The following is a 15,417-nucleotide window of genomic DNA, read 5'->3' as shown; positions in this document are numbered from 1 at the left end:
CCACTGATCAAGTGGTCTCGTCGAATTTCATCAATACTAATCAGATCTTTATCTTCCTTCATTATCTTACTAGACATTTCCATCTTACTACCACAAAAAAGACCCTTCCATATGACCATGACCTACAAACCAAAGACAGACAATACTCAAAATCACATTCCATTCTCACACAACACAAAACAACATATAACCCTCAAAGCAACGCTCAACAATCAATACATACACATCATATCATACCATTTCACTCACAAATTACAACTCAACACATCTTCCCCTCCCACTTCTTCAAAACCTCACTCCCCGTCAACTCCCCCACCTCCTTTACATACCCCCTCTCCAACCGAAACCTCCTGCCCGTGACATTCGGTATATACCCCTTCTCCAAAACATCAGGCTGCACATCTTCTTCGCGCACCTTCGCCTGCAGGAAACGTCGATACCCGGGCACGCCGTCCCTTAACATGGACGAGTGGAACGGGACATCGATCCCGACTAGAGGGATGGTTGCTATGCCTCGGAGTAATGGGATGGGTTTGGGGATGGTTTCGGCGGTGGTGAGGGCTTGGGTTATTATGTTTAGGAGGGTGGAGTCAGAGCCAGTGGGGAGGTGTGAGGGGTCAGTTGGGAGGTGGGAAAGTTCATTGAGGACGGTGGTTAGGGCGTGGATGTTGCGGAGCTGGTGAGTCAAGTTCCTTTGATTAGATTGGGCTGGCTAAGGGAATGGATGGGGACTTACGTGTCCTGCACAGACGTACTGCTCGCCCGAGACATTCAGGTTAACGATTTCGAGGAGTCGGTTACTTTGCTTTGCGATCATGGAGATGATGCGACGGATGGATGATTCGGTGATTGCTGATTCCGAACGATCATTAGCATATATCTCCTTGCTGGATTCGATGGGATACTTACCCGGCCCAACTCGTCTAGGATTCACCGCCACCATAGAGTATTCCGTCATACCGGCCTCATCACGCTCCATGGCCAATTGCATAGCCAAACCGCGATAAAACACCACGTCCATGAATGACGGGAAGGGCATGAACTCCGCGATTGAAGCTAGGGCGCCGTACTCGCCGAGGGAATGGCCTGCAAACGGCGCCCCTTCTTGGATGAGTCCGCGGGCGCGCATATCTTCGAAGATGGCCTTTTCGAGAATGGTGATGGCTGGTTGGGCGAATTGGGTGGAGTAGATTAGGCCTCGGGGCTCGCGGAAGGTATGTGAGCGGGTTGTGGAGGTCAGGCCGGGGAGGACTGGTTTGCTGATCGGTTGGCCGTCTGGGGAGATGCTGTCGACGCGCATGGCTTGGTATCTTTCGCGGATGCGTCGGCCGTGGGGACCTCCGAAGTGGATGGTGAGTTCTTTGGGGTTGTCTTGGACGATTTGCAGGATGGAGAAGCCTGTTTGTTGGGTGGGGGTTAGTATGGGAATGGGGTCAAAAAGGTGAATGGGGGGAGGCGAACCGTAATTGTCTCGGAAATACTCGTCCATCTCGTCCCAAATTTGCCGGGCCACTGGGCTAGACCGGTAGATGTCCATTCCCATGTTGGGCGATTGGCTACCTTGTCCGGTGAATACATACGCTGTGGGAGGCTGCTCGATCTCGGCCTCGCCGTCGAGGACCTTTTCTTCCTCTTCGCTGTCGTCGCCCTGTCGGAAGGCCTGGATGTCTAGCACCATTCGACCCTCAATCATGGCGATGTGGCGACACCGGACTGTGACCTTGTCGCTCTGGCGGACCATTCCGACAAATCGGACAGACCAACGCCGCAGTCGTCGCGGGTCGCACCCATCGATCAGATGCTCGAGCACGCTGCTGGCCACAGCCGAGGTGTACATGCCGTGGACGATGGTGCCAGGGAGTTGAGCAATCTGGACAAATGTGGGTGCGGTGTGGATAGGATTGCTATCGGTAGAGATTTGGCTATACCGTTCGCTGCTGGCGGGCATTTGCACGGTTTGGGAACTTATCGGACCAGGCCAACCGGGTTGAGCGAGCTCTTGACGAACGAGGGCTTTCTGTCCTTTTCGCGTCAAGAAATCAAGGACTGGGTTGCCCGGGGTGGATGGACTCTGGAATCGGACTTCACCGACCCGGACGCGTGTGCCAGCGCGAGGGCCAAGTTTGTAGACTTCCCCGATTGTCTGAATATTGCGGCGAGTTTGGCTGCCCTTTGTCCAGCGTTCATGGGTGTGCAGTTGAAAGGAGAGAGTTTCTCCGATCAGAGAGGCGGAATCGGAATCGTCAACGTGGAACCAGGGCCGGTCTCTGAGGATGGCATCGTCGACGGGTGTGGTCTTGTGCAGAAGGATCTCTGGCTCTTCGGTAGTTCTGAAACACTCGTGGGTGTCGGTGAAAGTACCTCGAATGAAGAACGCAGACGTGATGGTCATCGCCAGGCGGCCCTCTCGCTGCAGCTGGGCCACAACCTGGATTTCCTTCCCTCGTTCATCCACCACGACGGCCTGCACTGAGGCGGAGACCTCCACTACGTCTCCGATTTGCAGGGAGGACTCTCCAGGCTCGAGCTGGAAGCTGTTCGACAAATGTACCAGTTTGAGCAAATCGCCCTCGTGGTGGGGAGTCACTAGCGGTGCTACTAGGGCCTCCCAGGCGGGAACCATAGCGGCGTGAATGGGGATGCAGTTTCCTTCAGCTGATAGATCTCGCTGATTGGAATAGGACAAGCCGATAACAGATACCCACTCGTCTCGAAGATCAGCCGTGAGGATCTTCTGACCATTATAGTATGTGCCGTTGGTGCCGAGACTCGGGGGATTCTCCCCCAGCCATAGCTTGTGGTAGAAGGACTGAACACGACTGTCGTGTTGGTCTTGGACTTCGCTCAGGGTACCTCCCTCGGGATTGTAGAGGAACTGCAGCTCGAGAGGGATCGGGGTAGTACTTCGGGGAGATCGATGGTATACCTGCACGAGTATTTGAATGCCGTCGGTGCTGGTCATGGATACCACGGGGTATGTGCCGCCGTCTTCATCGCAAGTGACTAGCAGTGATGACTGTGACTGGTTAATGGTGATCACCGTGTTCCATGTGAGGACGAGACAGCCGCGCAGCCAGTTTGTACGTCGTCCTGGACCGCGGCGAAGGTCCTGGCTAGATACAATCGCGCGCATCCATCCACTGGTCTCGTGGGCGAGAAATTCCAGCCATTGGTCTGCAGCCGGGAGTTTCTTTCCTGGCAAGGGCTGGTATGTGAATACTCCTGGGTCCATTTCGACCACATGGAGGGCATTTCGGAGGCGGTGGTGGTCCACACTGGCTGTCTCGAGCTCGTTCGCCCATGGGATGGGAGTCTCTCCGTAGAACTCTGCTTCTATCATTTCTGCCAGGGGGATTGTCATGCCGTCGAGGATTTCCTTAACAGGCTCATCGATGCGGTGGGCATACCGAGCAGCCACCGGACCATGCAAGATGCAGACACGGTCAGCGTCTTCATCAGGGACCGCATCTACATCCTCGGACTGCCACAGGGAGTCTTTCTTGAACCAGACCGCGAAATCTTGGTCGAGAACCGGGATGAAGTTGACGGGCTTTTGTCCCGGGACTCGACAGCGTTGCAGGAACCACGACTTATCTTCGGGATGTAGCAAGACGGAGCCCGCTTGAGGGACAACATGGCGGAGATCAGCCACGAAGCTTTGAGGATCGCGGGACAGTGTTTCCGGCGTGGGCACTCCGTCTACGGGTGGTTGGCGAAGTCGCTCCAGGGTTCGCATCGCCACATCAATCACCAGACGAGTGTAAGACGGATGAACCCATCGTGCTTGGCCACGGAGATACATCACATCCACCAACCGCTCCAGAACCTCCTGATAGGTCATTTCCTCCAGCTCGACCGGCTCCCCGGTAGCCTTTTTTCCAAACCAGGGTCGGAAGTAATCTGCATTCAAACGCTGAATGATATGCTTCTTGCGTTTTTGGATCGCGCCAAGCTGTTTCTCGCGGGGCAGAGAGAAGATCTGCTCGTCCATCTCCTTCCAGAAGAGGACTCCCCTCGTGGCGAGCTTGTGGATAGGCTGGCCCATTTCCGACTGCACAGTGACTACACCTCCTGCGGGACGGACGTAGCTTTGCGTCCATTGAGAATCAGCTTCCACCCCGGGAGCAGCACAGATGAGCTGTTTGGCTTGGGACGATGTGTGGGCTTCTTGAGCCACCATCACCCGACTGCCTAGAAGGATCCCATCAAAGGGCATCGGTGCGTATCCATGCGGAACCGACCAGGACCCGCTCAGATACGGATACACCTGCTGGGCCTCGCCGAAACCACCCCCTCCGATGAGGATGACATTCGTGCACGCCCGGATGGCGCCGTACTTGCGCAGAATTGGTCCATGAAAGTCTTCAAAAGAGTGGTGGCCTCCTGCGCGCCCTCCCGTCCATTGGATGATGATGGGAAAGTCAGCATGCGCTTTGGCGATCTCCAGTACTTGATCGATTGCTGTCTCCGAGCCAGGCTTGAACGTAATATGCCGCAAGCCGAGGGTGGTGATGTACTCCGAGGCCACCGCCGGGCTTGGGATTCCGGCCCCGATGGTGAGGCCCTCGACGGGGGAAGGACCTGGCTGGGCCAGGCGTCGGAGGAGGGCAATCTGCCACCCCAGGGCCTTTGGACTGGCATAGATGAGATTGCATGTGATGCCCCGGCCGGGAGGGACATTAGCAGCCAAAGTGGTGATGGCTTGTTCCATGCTCTCTGCATTATAGTACCCGCCCCCCGCCAGCTCAGCATGATATCCCGCGTTCATGATGGCAGCGACAAAGTCCCACGGGACTGTCGTAGGGGTCATGCCCGCTACAATCACTGGCGGGGCTCCCAGCACAGCGGTCAGTTTGGTGACGATTCGCACTTCGCCCGTCTTGGCTTGGATCAACCGGGCACGGAATTCTTCCTCCCAGCTGGGTGGGACAAGCGAGCGAGAGAGATGGCCCGCGAATATGTCTGGTCTTGCCCCGGATGCAGCCTTTCCTGGGGTGAGCTGTGTGCTGTCGATGATGCCGACTCCGCGACCTTCGAGGTTTCGTGCTAGCATGTCTGCGACGCCTTTCCCGAAGGCCAGGGCGCATGTACCACTGGGGAATTGGACGGTGATAGACCAGTCAACGGGGTCAGTGAGGACGGCATCCACTACTGAGGAAATGACATCGATGTCTCCCTCCAGCATGGATCCATCACGAGTGTGATACACCGGGGATCGAAGCTCTGTTGCCTGAAAGCACGAGTCCGATAATCGCTTCTTGACTGCCTGTGCGGTCTGCTGCAGGTACGGCGTATGGAATGGTGCAGAAATAGGGAGAAACTGATGGTTTACGACAGGTTTCCGTTGATCAAAGGGGATGCGCGACTGGTCGCGTGCGGGATCAGCTTTGAGCTGGCGCAGTCGACGATGGACACCGACGAGGGCGCGCGGTGGACCCGCTACAACGAAGCTCTCGCGTGTGTTGGACAACGCCAGGTATACCTGACGGTGGGCGGCCAGTTCACGATTATTCTGGTCGACGATCTGGACGACTTGTTCCTTGGACAGACCACCAATATGCAGCATCGTCGACGGAATCCCTTCTCCATGAGCACGACACTCCTCCACCAGAGTCGCAGACACCGCTTCCCGAGCTGTTGGAGCCTGCTGGCTCTCATACCCCAGCCAGAACAGCGTTCGGACCACCAGCTGAGCATTTTCATAGAAGGAAGCCCACGAGTCCGAGCGGGCAATACCCGCCGCAACGACGATTCCTTGCGAGTGGCCCGTCACCCCGTGGAGGAGCGACCGCACCTGGCCGGGGGTTTGGTCCAAAACGCGGCAGGTAATGGCGAAATGAGCGAGGCCAATGGCTCCGATAATAGGGAAGCTCACCGCAGCGGTCTGGATGTATTCCGGATCGGGCACGGAGTCTGGATGGTCCAGCCAAATACGGAGTTGGATGCTGCGGCCGTGATAGAAGGCAGCCGTGTCTGGGTGACGACACAGGTGGGTCAGTTCACGGTCGAGGACGTCGATGAGGGGCGTGAGCAGAGGTGCGTAGATGGTGTATAGGTCCTGAAGTTCCTGGACACAGCGCGGGTTGGAGGCTCCTTGACCGCCGAAGACGGCGACGAGACGGAGGCCTCGTTCGGCATCGCCTAGCAAGGCACTGCGTGGCACTGAGGGTGACCATGCGGCATGATGGTTGGCAGCATAGAAGGCGCGCAGTAAGTGCTTCTTTGTGAGTAATGGCTCAGGTAGGGCTGCGACGAGGCTGTGGATATCAGTTGAGGAGAGAAAGTCGCGACTGAATGCTTGGAGGAGACATCGGACGGTTTCAGAGTCTGTATCCGCGTTGACCAGGTGTTGAAGAAAGCTCAGCAGCAGGGTAGCTGTGGATGAGGGGGAGTTGGCAGCTAGCGATTCGAGGAATTGGTGTTTCCGATTCTCAAGGGCCACTTGAATCTGCACAGGCACGCGAATGGCATAATTCAGCGCGTTGAATGCAATGGAAAATGGTACACCGTCGATCTCATCGTCTACCTTACTAGGAGGCGAGCCGAGATCGACATAAGATGGCGTGGAAGGATGCGTCGACATGGCTGATGGTGATTGCAGCATCCTCGTGGTGCAGCGTGGTATATACATGATGCCTCGGGGCTGATGAGCCGGCACTTCGGGGCTCGGACCGCTGCAGCGAGATCTCGCCCGCCGTGTCCGACAGCATCCCGAGACCGATGGACGCATGGACATTGCGGCCGAGTGATGCGATGCAGTGGACTATTTGTTGTGGTTACAAGTAGGGCATATGAACTGGCCTTGCCACCCCGTCCATCCTCACCTCATCTGATCATCCATCATGACCGCCAACGGAATCAACGGCACCAATGGTGTCACACCCTCTCCCTCGCTGCACGTCGTGGACAGTCGCACGGGTCAATACTATGAGATCCCCATTGTGCACAATGCCATCCATGCCAGCGAATTCAAGCGCATCAAAGCCCCTCTCAATGAAGACTACTATCCCGACCAAACGGAGAACGGCATCCGCGTCTTTGACCCGGGCTTTTCCAACACCGCCGTCAAAGAAAGCAAGATCACCTACATCGACGGCACCAAAGGCATCATCCAATACCGAGGGTACTCGATCGACGACATCATCCACCAGGGCAAATCCTTCATCGACACCGTTCACCTGCTAATTTGGGGACACTGGCCCTCTCCCATTGAAGCCAAGAAACTGCAAATCCGCATCTCCGATGCCATGACCCTCGATGGAAGTGTCTACCAAGTCATCCGCTCATTCCCGTATGTCCCCTCCCATCTTCTCCAATCCCAACTAACAGACTCAGTCCCTCCGGCTCCATCATGGGTATGATCATCGCAGGCCTGTCTGCCCTCCAATCCACACAAATGCACACCGTGCCCGCCCACGCCGCCAAAAACCTCTACCTGGGAAATCCCTCGGCCGTAGACGAGCAGATCATCACCGTCCTAGCAGCCCTACCCATGATCAGCGCCATCGCCTACTGCCACCACCTCAACCGACCCTTCACCCCTCCACGCCGCGACCTCTCCTACATCGAGAACCTCTTCCTCATGACCGGTCACGTCGACCCTAAAACCTCCCTCCCAAACCCCCGCTACGTCAGCTACTTCGAGCGCCTCTGGGTGCTCATCGCCGACCACGAAATGACCTGCTCCACCGCTGCAATGCTCCAAACCGCATCCTCCCTCCCGGACGCCATCTCCTCCCTCATCTCCGCCATCAGCGCCATGTACGGCCCTCTACACGGGGGCGCCATCGAAGTGGCATACCGCGACATCGCCGCCATCGGATCCATCCCCGCCTGCCAGGAGAAAATCGACCGGGTCAAATCCGGCAAGGAGCGTCTCTACGGCTACGGACATCGAGTGTACCGGGTGACTGATCCCCGGGCCGTGCACATCCAGGCCGTATTGGCCGAGTTGCAGGAGGAAATTGCGCAGGATCCGTTGCTGAAGGTGGCATTCGAGTTGAATCGCTTGGCTGCCGATGATGAGTATTTTGTGAAGAGAAAGTTGAAGCCCAATGCGGATTTGTTTGCCGCGTTTACGTATGGCGCTATGGGATTCCCGGAGGAGTTTATTCTCCCGATTTCGATTATTTCGAGGACGCAGGGTTTCTTGGCGCATTGGAGGGAGGCGATGAGTGAGTTGCCCCTTACTTTGTTCCGAATGTGAGAGTTGTGCTAATTTGGTTCAGGTGGCACTGCGAAGATTTGGAGACCAGGACAGGTTTATGTTGGGGAGGTGGATCGGAAGTTTGAGTGATGGCTGTGTAGGTAGTGAAGAGATCAAATGAATGAGTTTTTATTTTTGAGAAGTTGTTTGTAGTAGTCAGTGTCTCTGATTTGAGGAGGTGGTATATGTTTTTGAGCATCTCGTGACTTACCTAGGCGACTAAAACCTTACCTAGGTGCTTGTCAGTCCATGTATATCAACATACTTTGCCCTGAGGCCAGGTGGGTTCACCAAATAGAGATGCTTTGGATGTGAGTCAGAAATTGACATCGTCTGTACCGTCCTGTTAAGCCGAAGACCGGTGAATGATGTAAATTGACTGCTTGCTAGATCGTATCAAAAAGTTGAAGAGTAAAGGATCATGGATACAGACGTAGATATCAAAGGAACACTTCACGATTCTATTCTCCTGCATCTATGATCACTCTGGCACCAACAAATCCACAAACTCCCTGACCGGCAACTTCTCAAACTCGTCACTCCCCGCCAACTCCAGGATCTTATTTACTCTCTCATCCGACAACTTCAACCCCAAATTCCTCCTGGTCTTCTCCCGCACCGCCACCGCCGTCTCCTCGCGCCGAACATGTCCGACGGGGAAATCGACCACCACCTCATCCAACTCGGTCCCATCCACCAACGTAACCCTCAGCGCATTCGCCAAACTCCTAATCTCGGGATTATGATAATCCCTCGTCATCTGCGGATCCTCCTCCAGAGTGATCTTACTCCTCAACTCATCCACCCTCGGATCCTTCGCCCACGGACTCTCATCCTGATAATCCGCGGTATCAATACTCCCCCCCTTCAACAACACCACCGCAACCATATACTTCAAACAATGATCCCGATCCGCCGCATTATGCAACGGCCCGACCTTGTTAATGATAATCATGGCGGCTTCCTGCGTGCGAACCCTCACTCGGGCAATCTCGTCCGGAGTCCGACCTCTCCTTTGCAAATCCTCCGACACCGCGAGGGCAGCTTCCACCGCTGTCAACCCATGTCCTTCCGCTGTACTCACCTTAAACAGCACATTCTCCACCACCCAGCTCCCAAACGGCCTCGGGAGATCAAACGCCCCCCGCGAAACAACACATCATAGAAGCCCCATCTCGGGGCCGTTAAGACCGACCGTACCCCGGGTTGCCCCTTTTTCACCAGTAGCGCCAAATGCACAGCGCGCATGCATGCATCCCCCCCGGCCCAGCCCTTCCGGGGCCCAGCATTCGGAGCTTGTCGGTAGACCCGGAGGGGATGGCCGTCCAGCCAGGCGTGGGAGACAGCAGCCTGGGCTTGAGATTTACTCAGACCGAGCAGCCAGGAGGTAACAGCCGTAGCAGCGACTTTGACGAGAATGACGTGATCAAGCCCGACGCGGTTAAACGCGTTTTTGATTTGAAAACACCCCTGGATTTCGTAGGCTTTGATGAGAGCGATGAGGACGTGTTTCATGGTTGGGCCGGTGCCGGTAATTAGGGCTTGGCGACTAAGAATGTCGGCGGTGGCGAGGATAGCCCCGAGATTGTCTGTACTGTTAGATACGCTTAGAGGGATAAGGAAGGGGGCGTACCGGAAGGATGACCCCATTCTGCACCAGGAAAGGCATCATTATGATCGAGATACCGTATCAGCAGGCCCATGTCGAATGCTCCTTTGAGCACATCAAGCTGGTACTTGGTTCCGGGTAGACGGAAGCCATCGGGCAACTGGTCGGGGGCGGACCAGGCAGGTCCGATCAGCTCGCGACAGTCGGCGCTGGTGGTGAGGCCTTCAAAGGCGGCGCCCATTGCATCGAGCAGAGTGGCCGTGGCTCGTTGGAAAGCCTCGGGACGCGTGATGTCAAAGTCATACGCGTAGTCGACGATTTGGGTGACGATGGTGTCGTAGGGACGTTGTGTGTTGTCGTCGGCCATGATGATACTAGTGTTGCTGCTGCGGAGATTGATGAGGTTGACCATCATACACCAGGATGTATCCCAAAGTATTTATTTAACTAGAGAGCTCTTTAACAGGACGTATACCGGACGCTTCACCCCGATTGATGGTCTCGGAGACATCCCCGACGGTTCGCGCATGTTCGGGGCCGATCCGCTCGGCCGTGACGGTCCGGCATTCGGACTCGGAGTGCGAGATGCACAGCAGCGTGATACAAATATACAATCAGGTCAGTATCACCATGCCTCTTGAGCTTGCACTCGCAGTACTGCAACCATGACAATGACATCAACCACAGACACCCCGTTGACAGACAGTCAGAGGCGAAAACTCGCCCATCAGCTGCTGATCGAACATCTCTCGTAATACCCCTTCCTTAGGGTTTTTGATACCTGCTAACATCTCAGATACCAATTTGCCTTTCCGGTCCAATGGTACGATCCCTCCTATCCATCTGGTAATGGCATATGCTCATCTCGCAGGATCGATACCCAACAAGCCCTACTTCAACATGATCCCCCCATCCAGCGCATCATCGAGATTGGTCCTTCGAAAGTCCTGGCCACCATGGCCCAGAAGACCGCCACGTCGGGTCCAACCGCCCGCCATGACCAGGCCAATGCCATTAACCGACAGTTCCTTAGCTCGGCCAGCAATCTTAAGGATATCTACTATGAGTATGAGCCTGAGGAGCCAGCCCCAGCTGCAGCCCCAGCCCCAGCTACCACCGCTGCTGCGCCAGCTGCAACTGTAGCTGCATCTGCACCTGCACCTGCACCTGCGCCAGCTGTATCAGCTGCCTCCGTCCCCGACACGCCACTCACAGCCGGGGATCTAGTCCTGGCATTGACAGCTCAGAAACTGAAGAAGCCATTCGACCAAGTCCCCTTGGACAAGTCCATCCGGGATCTCTCCGGAGGTTAGTTCAACCCCCCTACATACTACATGCCCTAACAGTCTAGGCAAATCCACTCTGCAAAATGAACTGATCGGCGACCTCGAAGCCGAGCTCGGCCATCTCCCCGACAACAGCGAGACCCTAGCCCTAGAAGCTCTCTCGATGCTCCCCTGTTCCGGCCAGCTCGGCAAGCCCATGACCAGTCTAATAGCCCGACTGATCTCATCCAAGATGCCCGGCGGTTACAATCAACAGTCGATCCGACAGCACCTGCAGACCCGATGGGGACTTGAATCCCAGCGTCAGACGGCCATTCTATGCTACGCCACCACTCTTGAACCAGCAGCCCGTCTCGCTGACCCTGCCGCCGCCACTGGATTCATCGATAGCGTCGTCCAACGCTACGCCCAGTACTTCAAGCTGTCCCTGTCCCCTGGCTCATCCGCTGGCCCGTCCACTCCCGCGGCAGTCATCGACGCATCAGCCCTCGAAGCCGCCACCCGCGAGCAGAAAACCGCCATTCGCAAGATCCACGAGGTCCTCACCCAACTGCTCGATGAGCCTGATACCACCGAGCCCGCTGCATCTACAACCGACCTCACCGCACAACTCGACCACTGGACCACCGAGTTCGGATCCCACATGCAAACCGGCACCGCTCCACTCTTCGATGCCAACAAAATTCGTCTCTACGATTCCTGGTGGAACTGGGTAAGGGTTGACCTCCTCTCCCTCATCCACCGACTCGACACCACCCCCACCAACCTCGAACACGAAATCCACATGATCCTCAACCGCTGGACCCCTGCCTGCTCCGACCTCATCACCTTCGCCTCCACCACCACCACCAGAAACCCCCCCTCCCCTCCCTCTTCCCCCCTCCACCACCCCCACCACCCCCAACATACATCTACACCACCCCCTCCCTCGCCCCAAGAACAACCATAACCCCCACCGGCGACCTCCTCTACACCGAAACCCCCCGGTCCCCAGCCACCACCCCCACCGAATACACCTACCTACTCACGCGAAGCACCACCACCAACCTCCCCTTCTGCCACCTGCGCAGTCGCCACGACACAACAACCTGGACATACAACACCCACTGGACAAACCACTTCCTGACCTCCCTCACCACAGCCACCACCACCGGGTTATCCTTCACAAACCGCACCGTGCTAATCACCGGCGCCGGCCCCGGCTCCATCGGTGCGGAACTCATCAAGGGATTACTCCAAGGCGGAGCCCAAGTCCTCGTCACCACCAGTCGAGCCATCGGCTCAACAGCCCAATTCTACACAGATATGTATAGAACGTATGGGTCGAGGGGGAGTAAACTCGTCCTGATACCGTTTAACCAGGGCAGTCGGGGAGATTGCGAAGCGCTTATTGATCATGTTTATGATTCTGCGAGTGGGAGTGGATATGGAGGGGATATCGACGCTATCCTCCCCTTCGCTGCCATCCCACAGACCGGGCAGGTCGATGGTGGGATAGATGAGAAAGCGGAACTCGCGCACCGACTCATGCTAACGAATCTTCTTCGATTGCTGGGGAGAATCAAATATCATAAAGTCCAGAGACGCATAACCACTCGTCCGACGATGGTTATTCTCCCGTTATCGCCGAACCATGGGACGTTTGGTGGGGATGGGCTGTACTCGGAGTCGAAGTTAGGGTTGGAGACTTTATTTAATCGCTTCTATTCGGAGAGATGGGCGCCTTATCTATCTGTTTGTGGGGCTGTGATTGGTTGGACGAGGGGGACTGGGCTCATGAATGGGAATAATCTCCTCGCTGAGGCGGTGGAAGAGAAAGGAGCGATGACATTCACGTCTGGGGAAATGGCGCTAAATATTCTGGCTGTGATGGGGTGTGAGAAGTTAGTGGGAGTGTGTGAGGAACAGCCCGTGTTGGTGGATTTGAGTGGTTGTTTGGGTATGATTGGGGATTTGAAGGGTGTGTTGGCTGCTGCAAGGAAACGGATGCAGATGGAGAGTGCTGTGAGAAAGGGTGTGGTGGAGGAGAGGGCGAGGGAGGGATTTATTCTGGGAAATACCCCTCCTCCCTCTCCTCCTGACACTACGGTATATCACCCACGCGCAAATCTCCAAGTCGGATACCCCAAAGTCCTCGACTACGCCACAGCCACAAAAAACCTCCCAAATCTCCAAGACATGCTCGACTTCCAAAAAACCATCGTCGTGGTGGGATACTCCGAACTCGGACCCTGGGGCAGTGCCCGCACACGATGGGAGATGGAATCCACCGGGGAATTCACCACGGAAGGGTACGTGGAAATGGCATGGATGATGGGTCTGATCCAACACTTCTCCGGGGATATCCAAGGTAAACCCTACTCCGGCTGGGTCGATCGAGAGACCAAAACGCCTGTCCACGACGACGAGATCGGGACCAAGTACGGAGAATATATCCGCTCCCATGCAGGGATCCGATTCATCGAGCCAGACCTCTTAAACGGATATGATCCGGACAAGAAGGAATTCCTCCACGAGGTGGTTGTCAACGAGGATCTCCCTGTGTTCACAACAGCCCGGGCAACCGGCGAGGCATTTAAACTACGCTATGGAGAAAAGGTAGAGGTTACTCCCCAGGGGGAAGAAGAGTGTCTGGTACGAATCAAGAAGGGGGCACAGTTTCTCGTCCCCAAGGCAGTCCCATTCACTCGGAAGGTAGCGGGGCTGTTGCCCACGGGCTGGGATCCAGCGCGGTATGGCATCCCAGAGGATATCGTCGCCCAGGTCGATCCCATCACACTGTACGTGCTATGTTGCGTATGTCAGGCCATGCTCAGCGCCGGGATCCAGGATCCGTTCGAGATTTACCAGCACATGCATGTCTCCGAACTAGCCAATTGCATCGGGACAGGCGTGGGTGGACTCGTCTCTATGCGCGGCGTCTACGCAGAACGATACCTCGACCATCCAGTCCAAAACGACATTCTCCAGGAATCATACCTCAATGCCATGGGCGCTTGGGTCAACATGCTCCTCGTTGGATCCAGCGGCCCGATCAAATCCCCTGTTGGCACCTGCGCCACCTCAGTCGAGTAAGCCCTCCCCCCCCCCTAACCCTAACCCTCCCAAACCCCCCAACTAACCCATCCAAGATCCCTCGACACAGCCTGCGAATCGCTCCTCCTCGGCAAAACCAAAATGGCCCTAGTCGGCGGAACCGACGACTTCCAACCGGAAATGTCCTACGAATTCGCCAACATGAAAGCAACCTCCAACACAATCACGGAGCTAGCCAATGGCCGTCTCCCGCACGAAATGTCCCGTCCCAGCACTACCTCTCGCGCAGGATTCATGGAATCCGCCGGCTGCGGGATCCAAATCATCACGACGGCGGAAATGGCACTGCAGATGGGTCTCCCAATATATGGCATCGTGGCATATACCCAGATGGCGGGGGATCGGGTGGGGAGGTCGGTTCCGGCGCCGGGGATGGGGGTGCTCACTGCTGCGCGCGAATCCATCTCATCTTCATCACCTATCCTTGATTTCGAGTACCGTCGGGAACAGCTCTCAAATGCCATATCCCAAGTCCGAGAAGAACGGACGAGGTCGCTTACAGCGGCGAAACACGCCCCGGGAAACATGGACTTAGAATCCCACATCCAAACCATCGAAACCCACACTGCACAACAAACCCGCTCCGCCCAATCCCTCTGGTCCCACGACCTCCACCACACAGACCCAAACATCTCCCCTCTCCGCGCCGCTCTAGCAACCTACGCCCTAACCATCAACGACATCACCATCGCTACACTCCACGGGACCTCTACCCCAGCCAACGACCTCAACGAAGCACGGGTAATAAACACCCAAATGACCCATCTCCGCCGCACCCCGGGAAACCCCCTCCTCGCCATATCCCAAAAATATCTAACCGGCCACCCCAAAGGCGCAGCAGGGGCATGGATGCTTAACGGGGGTTACAGGTCTTACACTCGGGCGTGGTACCGGGGAATCGGAACGCGGATAACATTGATCACAGATTGGAAGGGTTTGAACATCTGGTGTACCCCGCCAAGGAGATGAATGTTGGTGTAAAAGCATTCATGTTAACTAGTTTCGGGTTCGGGCAGAAAGGAGGCGTGGTTGTTATTGTTGCGGCGAGGTATTTGTTCGCTGGGTTGAGGGAGGAAGTGTATGAGGGGTGGAGGGGGAGGGTGGAGGGGAGGATGAGGAGGGGGGAGCAGGCTTTTGCGGGGGGTTGATGGGGGGAGATAAGGGGGGGTTGTTTCGGGCGAAGGAGGTTTCGGTGTGGGGGAGGGAAAGGGAGGATGAGA

General features: G+C 56.1%; 4 protein-coding genes across 4 annotated transcripts; 2 read left to right on the top strand and 2 right to left on the bottom strand.

The window, feature by feature from the left end:
* Window positions 1-129: 129 nt before the first annotated feature.
* BO94DRAFT_517798 (putative fatty acid synthase subunit beta) lies at window positions 130-6,762 on the bottom strand. The gene is made up of 4 exons (XM_025610007.1): window positions 1,462-6,762; window positions 910-1,398; window positions 737-852; window positions 130-676 (listed from the first exon to the last, which is right to left on the bottom strand). Exons 1-4 carry the CDS (start codon window positions 6,734-6,736, stop codon window positions 260-262), a joined length of 6,297 nt encoding a protein of 2,098 aa, XP_025467158.1. The 5' UTR covers window positions 6,737-6,762; the 3' UTR covers window positions 130-259.
* Window positions 6,763-6,818: 56 nt separating this feature from the next.
* Window positions 6,819-8,313, top strand: BO94DRAFT_517794 (citrate synthase). The gene is made up of 3 exons (XM_025610006.1): window positions 6,819-7,291; window positions 7,336-8,174; window positions 8,229-8,313. Exons 1-3 carry the CDS (start codon window positions 6,843-6,845, stop codon window positions 8,294-8,296), a joined length of 1,356 nt encoding a protein of 451 aa, XP_025467157.1. The 5' UTR covers window positions 6,819-6,842; the 3' UTR covers window positions 8,297-8,313.
* Window positions 8,314-8,687: 374 nt separating this feature from the next.
* On the bottom strand, window positions 8,688-10,201 carry BO94DRAFT_566359 (2-methylcitrate dehydratase; the record flags this gene model as incomplete). Its single annotated transcript, XM_025614548.1, has 3 exons — window positions 9,840-10,201; window positions 9,360-9,795; window positions 8,688-9,330 (listed from the first exon to the last, which is right to left on the bottom strand). Exons 1-3 carry the CDS (start codon window positions 10,180-10,182, stop codon window positions 8,688-8,690), a joined length of 1,422 nt encoding a protein of 473 aa, XP_025467156.1. The 5' UTR covers window positions 10,183-10,201.
* Window positions 10,202-10,480: 279 nt separating this feature from the next.
* BO94DRAFT_624745 (thiolase-like protein) lies at window positions 10,481-15,173 on the top strand (the record flags this gene model as incomplete). Its single annotated transcript, XM_025617242.1, has 6 exons — window positions 10,481-10,566; window positions 10,612-10,638; window positions 10,687-11,123; window positions 11,167-11,813; window positions 11,954-14,172; window positions 14,233-15,173. 6 exons carry the CDS (start codon window positions 10,481-10,483, stop codon window positions 15,164-15,166), a joined length of 4,350 nt encoding a protein of 1,449 aa, XP_025467155.1. The 3' UTR covers window positions 15,167-15,173.
* Between the last annotated feature and the right edge of the window lie 244 nt (window positions 15,174-15,417).

The sequence above is a fragment of the Aspergillus sclerotioniger genome (assembly GCF_003184525.1).
Source record: "Aspergillus sclerotioniger CBS 115572 chromosome Unknown BO94scaffold_15, whole genome shotgun sequence".
Taxonomy (NCBI): Eukaryota; Fungi; Ascomycota; class Eurotiomycetes; order Eurotiales; family Aspergillaceae; genus Aspergillus; species Aspergillus sclerotioniger.
Note: the sequence above shows the minus strand (reverse complement) of the source record. Positions and strands in the feature narration are given on the sequence as shown.

Excerpts from the sequence above, each read along its gene's own strand:
- BO94DRAFT_517794 (XM_025610006.1), top strand. The coding sequence starts at position 6,843 with ATGACCGCCAACGGAATCAACGGCACCAATGGTGTCACACCCTCTCCC. Across the intron at positions 7,292-7,335 it reads CAAGTCATCCGCTCATTCCC|TCCCTCCGGCTCCATCATGG; the intron begins GTATGTCCCCTC and ends TAACAGACTCAG. Across the intron at positions 8,175-8,228 it reads GCATTGGAGGGAGGCGATGA|GTGGCACTGCGAAGATTTGG; the intron begins GTGAGTTGCCCC and ends AATTTGGTTCAG.
- BO94DRAFT_517798 (XM_025610007.1), bottom strand. The coding sequence starts at position 6,736 with ATGTCCATGCGTCCATCGGTCTCGGGATGCTGTCGGACACGGCGGGCG. Across the intron at positions 1,399-1,461 it reads GTATTTCCGAGACAATTACG|GCTTCTCCATCCTGCAAATC; the intron begins GTTCGCCTCCCC and ends CCCAACAAACAG. Across the intron at positions 853-909 it reads TCCTAGACGAGTTGGGCCGG|CAATCACCGAATCATCCATC; the intron begins GTAAGTATCCCA and ends GTTCGGAATCAG.